Source organism: Uranotaenia lowii, chromosome 3, assembly GCF_029784155.1.
Source record: "Uranotaenia lowii strain MFRU-FL chromosome 3, ASM2978415v1, whole genome shotgun sequence".
NCBI lineage: Eukaryota > Metazoa > Arthropoda > Insecta > Diptera > Culicidae > Uranotaenia > Uranotaenia lowii.
In genome coordinates, this window is record NC_073693.1 from 334744431 (window position 1) to 334752962 (window position 8532).

Below are 8532 nucleotides of genomic sequence, written 5' to 3' on the forward strand. Positions count from 1 at the left end.
ACGAAATTGAAAAATTTGACCAAATTGACAAAACTGACAAAATTGACAAGATTGACAAAATAGACCAAATTGACAAATTTTACAAAATTATTATAATTGACAAAATATATGAAATTGACAAATTTGACAAAATTTACAGAATTGACAAAATTGACAAGATTGAACAAATTGACAAAACTGATTCAAATAAACAAAAATTACAAAACTTATAAAATCGACAAAATCGACAAAATTATCAAAACTAGCTAAATCCATAAAATTGACAATATTGATTAAATCGACAAAATTTGCAAATTTGACATTTTTGACAAATTTGACAAATTTTATCTCCTATAGTTTTTTTTCATCCCCTATAGTTTATTCCGTTTAAGAGCTTCATTTAACGAAAATCATTTACAAAAGTGATTTTTGTAAACATTCTACCGTTATGGATTAAAACGCGCAAAACAAATACGTTTTGAATCTGAAAGAAAGGCTCAAATCCACTGTTAAGTGTATTAAATCGGGTTTTTCTCTTTAATAATAAATTTCACAAATCCTTTTTTGAGTTGGTATTATCTTAAGCAAACGTGAAGTTATGAGGTGTTTCGGAATCAGGTTTTCAATTTTGATTTTATTCAATTCTTGAGTTACTTGAGAAACTTACTTTACTTACTAGTTACTTTTTAACTCCACAGGAGGCATTCGTCCCTACTAATAATGAGATTCGATAAACTATTGTTCACACAAAAATAATTTTTTTTCTTCTTACAGAAACTCCCCAACAATGACTGAAGAACTCCAAACGGCGCAACAATCCTCGCCACAGTCCCAATCACCCCAACAACCGCAACAATCGCAGCAGCAAAAGCCTCGACTGGGACCAAACGATTACCGGAATTCGGAATTTGTCACAAAACTCATGGCCGCCAATCCACCCTACATGTACTCACCAGCGATTGGGCCTCACAACTTTTTCTTCAGCGAAATGTTAAGGTCGCTCGTTGCCAATAAACGTAACGAAAGTTTGAGAAACGCCGAGCAGCTCCATCAGCAGCAGCAAGCTCAAGCTCAGGCACACTCGCAATCGTTGGCTCTTCATTCAAGGAGGCCTAGGAAGCGGTCCTGGTCTCAGCACAGGATTTTCCCAGAGACTCTGAAAGATTCCAAGGAGCCGGAGGAGAAAATTAGTGGACAACCGGAAAAGCCGTTGGAGTTGACGAATAAACTGTCAGCTTTTACCCGAAATATAACCTCAAAATATGAGGATAATTCTGAGACTAAATCAGCTAATGAGAAACCTCCAATAAACAACAACAATCTTATTTCGGATCCACCGGCAGGGTCAATGCCTCCATCGGATTTAATTCTTCCTCCACCACCACCGGTATGGTACCCTCCTCTCTATCCACCCTATGGTATCGATCCGTTGCACTTTTTCATCGATCTGCGCGTTTCCGGTCACATCTACGATCGCAAAAAAGAATTAGCCTCTCCAAGCTCTGACGGTTCAGCTACGGTTAAAAATGAGCATTCCAAACTAATACCCGCCGGACCCGATCGCCAGGGATCGGCCTTCAGTGTTCCAAAACCCCGTGAAGGACTCAAACCAAGTTCAGCTGTCAATCTTTCTACCCCTCCACCCCAGCCAGGGCGAGACGATCAAGAAGAAAACTCATCACCAAACCAACAGCAGTCCTCGCCTCCACTCCTATTTGCGAACGATTTCAAAGAGAACAAATACGACATCATCAAAAACACAAACTACGTAATGCAGAATCTACCAAGGATCTACGGGGACCTCAATCACAACACCCATCTTATGCCGAATACGCAGCAGCAGCAGCAACAACATAATCAGAACCAGCAGTTGGAATCGGTTGAGGATGAGTCCAATCTGAGCGATGGAGCGGACGATTGTAAATCCATAACTTCGAACGATGAGTATGATGGGGTCGAGGGGAAGTTTCGCAGCGATTCGGATCTGAATGTGATCTCCGATGAGGACGAATCGATTGCCGTGGATGAGAATTGATGCTGATGGTTTTGCGAGGAAAATTGATAAATATATGTTGTTCAGATGTTGAAAGAATGTAATTCAATAAAAACCAAATGAATGTGTTTGTTCTGTAATGATTTTAGTTCGATGACATCTGAAATTTTTAATAAATACCTAGGGGTCAGTGAGGAATCAAGTGCCCTTATTAGTTAACGTGGGCTTCCTCAATATCTCGGCAGTGTGTTGAGAGAAAAATATCAATAATCGTCGCTGTGCATGAGGGGAGGGTGTCCCAAAATTGCATGATATCTGGGAATCTGGAAGCTCAACCTCAAAATGACTGATTAGGGTGTGAAGACTAAACATTTTTATGGGTCCAGAGCTAGAATAAAAATCATGTTTTGAGATTCCGTAAATGCGATTTTTGAAAAAAAAAGTCCATTATTTATTTTTTTAAATATACTAGTGTTTATGTTTCTTCTGAACAAAATGTCTCAGAATTCCTTTCACACTTATGATTCAGTACAGCCCGTCGTCAAATTTAACTCAAATTTGGCATATGGCTTTCTGATAACTCCCTTTAACCATCTAAGTCTTTTTTGGAAGTGTTTCGATTTCAAGCAGGTATTAGGCTATTAGCCTGATATTGCTTAGAGGAATTCGGATGTCCATGGTAATCGATAATAAGACAAAATAATTAATGAGCAGAGTTTAACTGACATGCAACGAATAAAAAACTGATTTAAAAACAAATATCAAACCAACTATTTGAGAAAAGAGGGAATATGACATCTTAGAATTTACGGTTTACGGTCTTTGCTCTCTCTTACTATATGAGAGTCATGTTTGAGACACAAGCTCTGAACATCTGCGATAGCAATCGCTATAATAACTGAGCTCTCAAGTATCTAGAGATCGATAACGTCAGCAACACATTAGTCTAGGGAGTCTCAGAGAATGAAATCCCGTACAAAAAAAAAATGCATTAATCTCGAGAGAACCCTGAAAAGGGCCCCTCGGGTTTCCACAGTATTGATTAAGTCGAATTTGATAAATTAAATAAAAAATATCATAAGTATATTCATAAAGTGATTTTTAATAAGGATTGAATCGTAAATAGCTCTGCACATGGTGATACAAACAACATAGGGTGATATGCCAATCGTTGCACAGCTTAGCGCATGGTATTGGTTTTTATGCTGTATTTTAGTCATTCCAACCGAATTTACTCGTTTTTTGTCGATTGTACTCATACAGGATTGTTCAAAAAGATCCATTAGTACTAGCGTTCGAACAAAGTGACACAAAAATTTAAAAAATCGTTGAAAACAGCTTGTCAGTGCCCAATAGTTGCACAGGCAAATTTGATGTCGTGCCTGAGGTTGTCCGATTTTTTTTCCAATGGTTGCACATTAGAGTGCCCTAAATGACCCGACTTTTGAAAAAGTTATGCGCTGCAGGCTTAAATTGATGCTAGGCTTAGTACAAGATCTCATGATCGGATCACGGGAAGTTGTCGCTCAACGAGCCTGAAGTTTTTATCGGATTTTGACACATTTTTTTTTTCGAGAGAAACATAAAAAACCAGTTTTTTATCAATAACTTTGGTTCCCGTCGGCCGATTCAAAAACGATTTTTCTTACAGTCTGCATTTCGATAAGAGTTAAGATGAAAAAGTTATTAGGCTCCAAAAATAGGCTAACTTTTTTGACGGTGGTATTCATCACTGTTAATGAGGCGTCGATATGTTCTACCGCCCCGACTCATTAACAATGATGAATACCATCCTTAAAAAAGTTAGCCTATTTTTGGAGCGTAATAACTTTTATATCTTAACTCTTATCGAAATGCAGTTTTCGGATGAAATATTTTCCATAATTTAGGCTTTAAGAAAAACCGTTTTTGAAAGAAATCGGCCGACGGGAACCAAAGTTATTGATGAAAAACTGGTTTGTCATGTCTCTCTCGATCAAAATGCCTCAATATCCCATACGAACTTCAGGCTCGTTGAGCGACCCCTTCTCGTGATCCGATTTGGCCCAAATTTAGCATGAGATCTTGTACTAGGCCAAGGATCAATTTTAGCCTGCAGCGCATAACATTACACAGGTTTTGAATTTCCCATACAAATTTGGGGCAGTCTATTGCACATCTTCAAAATCTTCTAAAGCCACTGTGTGGTTTAAGGAGCTGACATTTGGTGCGGAAGCTTATTATAAGAACTTCTTTTTTAATGCAACCCGAAGTTTGTGATCAATTTCAGTTTTACGAAGTTACTGTTTTTTTTCTGGATAATAAGAGCCAAATATTTTGGTCGTGCGAGGTCCATCTTGTCGCTAGAACGAATTTCATAGACTCCCTTCGGGCCCGAGAAAAACCACCCTATGTTCCAGTGAGAGATGTGCTGGCAGTGATAGACTTGGACTACATGTTTGAAATATATCTTTTCCTTAAAGCTATTGATCTTCGTCTATAATTCTTTTTAATTTCATATTTCCCTATCTATTTTCTTTTCTTTAAAAAAAAAAAGTGAACTAGAAGTAAGCAAACTATTGTAAAAAAAAACAAAAAGAGTTTGGCTCCTTAAAGCCTAAAGGTATGAGCCGTTTCAAATAAAGAATTTACAAAAAAAAAAAGAGCCAAATAACACTTTGCTCAGCTGTCTACGGTCTATGTCGGATTTCAATTTCTGAGAAAAATTTCACATAAGATAAGTAATATTTCTTCTAACCTGCGGCTTCGATGGTTTGGGATTTTGGGTCCGAATTTTCCAACTGTGCAATGTTTTGACAATATTTTCAGCTCGATTGGCCTTCAGCTTAGGTTTGCCTCAAAGTGCTCAAACTTTCGGTTTTATGACCCTCGAGAATCGCCAAATGGAAGACCAAAGGAAATCGAAAAAATCAAAACTTAAGGTTTGATGCCAAATTGCTTAAAATGCATAAAATGTCTGGTGTTATATCGAAAAAATTTTTGTCAAAAATCGACATAATAATATTTCTTACGTAATTACGTAAGAAGAGACCAAAAGAAATTCGGGAAATCGAAATTTTAATTTTGATGCCGAATTACTGAGAAATGCATGGAAAATTGAGATCTGGAATTACCTGGAAAAAAATTGATCAAAATCCACTTTCTGCGACTTACCCGTTTTTTTTTTAAATCGACAGCCCAAGACACTCGATTGTTTTTCGAAATAACACTAAATTTAAACGTGTTATGTATTTTGAAGTCATTTGGAATAAAAATTGAAATTTCGATTTTTCCAATTTATTTTGGTCCCTCCTTGGTTATTTCTGAGCGTAAAAAAACCAAAACTTTTAGCGCTTTGAGGCACCCTTAAATCAAGGCCGATTGAGATAAAAATTTGGACAGGTCAATTTTTTTGGACAATCTATAAAATGTTTATGGTCGGTTTTCGAAACTCGATCATTATTTTTTTTCCCAGACATTCATTGCCACCCTAGTGTACATGCCGTCATCTATATATGAAGATGTTTTTTTTATAATTTTGGTGTCGTCTGAAAATTTTACCAAAACAAAAGGACAAATTGGTCAAAAAAAGTTGGCATTTCGAACAAAGATTGTGTTAGTTTTCAAGATCATATGTCGTAAATCGGGTTGTAAGAAAAACTGTACCGTAAGGCTATTACTGACCATACTGACTGGACACTCGATTTCGTTAGTTGGATAATTTTTTCAACAGTACGCAATATCGATTTGAAGAAATGCTATCCCAGTTAGAAAGTGCCACCAAACTTTAAAAATAGGCTATTTCTACAATAAAATGGGGCTACACAGATACATTTTTCCTACAGGGCATTTTTTGTCAAATATTGCAGGTTCGCCACCTACCGTCGGTATTACGAACCTGCAAAATTTGCAAAAATAAATTAGCCAGAAAATGGTCGAATTTTTGTTTTAAGTGTCATGTCAGTGTGATCAGTGGTTGAGTATCGTTTGTTAACTGTTTAGTAATAGTTGTAACGATTGCACAAATAATTAGAAATTAGTAAAAATCGATATAACACATATTCGCTCCTCAACATTTTGAGATTCTAAGATTAAAAACAAAAATATATCACTCCTCTATCATAGTTAATTATTTTATTTATCACATTCAATTGGAAATAGAATTAATTGAACAAAAAGATATTTTTTAATAAAATTGCATTATTTTCATAAAATTCCAGTTATAAAAATTGTCAAGAATTCTCCAATATGAGCTCCTAAAGTTTCTGAATTTATGCTTATTAGAAGTTTTTAAATATTACTTCAGCAGACACTTGGACAATTTCGAATTTATCGGTTCAGTAGTTTTGATTTCATAATTGAAATAGAAATCCGTGTAAAACTTCTTATTTAACCCTCACCCGTCCCTGAAATTTTTACCCGTTACAGTCCCTGGAGTGTCAATTTGATACTCCTAACTAAAACCGCTATATCTCTCTTGTTTCTCAACCGTTCTCAAACTCAAATATGTTTTTAAGTCAATATTTACCTTCAACACTTCAGTTTTCCGTTATTCAAAGTCTATGAAAAAATATCCGAAAAAACATGCTTCGGAAAGAAGACTTTTTTCAACGGAATTTTTCACGTAAAATAAGATTTTGTTGCATAACATCGATTCTACGGGCGTTTTGTAGTAACCGCAGTTTTTCAAGAACGCCCTGGTAGTAAGTTTTTAACTTCCAGGTAACTAATGCATGAATTTTACGTAAATTCTAAGTAGATGACTCAAAATCCGTTTTATCGAATCATTCGCAAATTCTTTTAAGAAAAGGGAGTTGGCATCAGTCAGCTAGTTTTGTTAGATGATGGAAGATTTTGAGGTTGTGGTGTCTGTTTTGGATGTTGAAAGTTTGAAATGTACCCGATTTACAAATTCCGGCACACCAAGAGTGGCCCTGATCAACTGAAGTTTTGTGCTGCCTCGGAAGATGTAATAAATGGAGTGCAAACTGATCAAGTGTTTCCATTCTGGTGAGAATAATATTAAAATAGTATTATTGAAATCTGTTTTGATGATAATTTTCCAGGCAAGGTGACCGTTATTTAAGAGAGCTAAAAATTGTAATCTGGGCCGAATTTATGATCCCCGCAGGCTACGAGTGAGTGTTACACCACGACTTAAATAATACGATCGGCTCGGTTTTCCCTCGTTCTGAATCTTCCTCGGAGGAGGAATTGCAGTGGCTGGCTTTTCATCCGATTTAGGAACAAGGATCAAGCTGTCTACAGATAAGGTAAATTGTTTATCATTAAAGTATTTAATTTTAATTAATTTATATTTTTCGATTTCTACAGGACCGTAAAAAAAACAAAGTGCGCAGGTAAACCACCCGGAATCATATTTTTATGGATTAAAGTTCAAGTGATTGATCCAGTGATAGTGATCAATGTAGTGGTAGTGATTCATTATAGAATTAAATCAAAGATATGAATTTTTTGAATATTCTTATTATCTTATATATAAAAATGGAGGCATTTTCTTTGTAACAACATCACGTATGAATGGTCGGTCGGAATGAAGTGAAATTTGGTATCCGAGGGTTTTTTGGGTCAGAGATGGTTTGTATAATAGTTTCAAGGATCTCACTTTTTATGAAAGGTGGTCCCAATACAAATTCAACTTTATTTGTTACGATTTCCATGAGAATCTATTCGCGAGCACGATGCAGTTAAGGACGTGTAGATAAAATTAATCATTTATTACGACTTATACTTTAGAAGGTAAAACGAAGTTTACCGGTGTCGTGTCCTGCGCTTTTTTTTTCGCGACCCGGAACGTCCTTTCTGGTAATTCGGAAAATGTTAAAAACCCGAACGTCTACAGCAAACGTCGAAACTAGAATGACGGGTTAAGCTGCGTTCCCATAAACTCGAGATCGTTTATCTTTTTCCATCGAACCTCTCTTTTACTCTCCCATATTTGTAAGCAAAAGCTCTTTCCCAAAGCTTCCAACAGAGTAAATGAAATCTTCGTTCAAAAGACTGATACAAATCGATTTATGATACTATTTTGAAATAGTTCCAGATCCGATCATTTTCATTATATTATTTTCTAACTTTTCTCATTCACTACATTATTCCCCTTCTCTATTCTCGAATTGATCAGTGAAACGATCAAGGTTTATAAATTACGATAAAATTGTCCATTCAAAAAGGGAAAAAATATAAAGTTATCTTTCTAAAAACAAAAATAATAATAAGCCTTATTTTATGGGTTCTCATTGCAAATGTGATCAAGATTATTTCAGGTCACCAATGGGGATGGAAGCAGAAAGCTACACTTTCGCTTCTAACGAAAAAAATAATCATATGCTCTGTTAATATTCAGGTGAAATTTCACCTCTTTCTCATTTGTACTAATACAAACTCTTCAGGTATTAGTTCGCAATCATCTTTATTGAATCTACAGTTAGAAACTAATAAATTTAGCATTTTAGCATTAGCATCACTTTAGATTCTTCGCTCTTTTCTCTTGCGTGATTTTTTTAATACCTTTTCTCACAGATAAATTATTTATGTAGTGATTGCGTACTCTCATTCTC

General features: G+C 35.7%; 1 protein-coding gene across 1 annotated transcript in view; it reads left to right on the forward strand.

Moving 5' to 3' along the window:
- LOC129757713 (uncharacterized) overlaps positions 1-2100 on the forward strand; it is a 56633-nt gene extending 54533 nt beyond the window's left edge. The window contains exon 2 of the mRNA XM_055755002.1: positions 754-2100. Within this exon, the coding sequence (XP_055610977.1) occupies positions 767-2014 (1248 nt within the window). The 5' untranslated portion in view covers positions 754-766 and the 3' untranslated portion in view covers positions 2015-2100. The remainder of the gene's footprint in view (positions 1-753) is intronic.
- The last annotated feature ends 6432 nt before the right edge of the window (positions 2101-8532 follow it).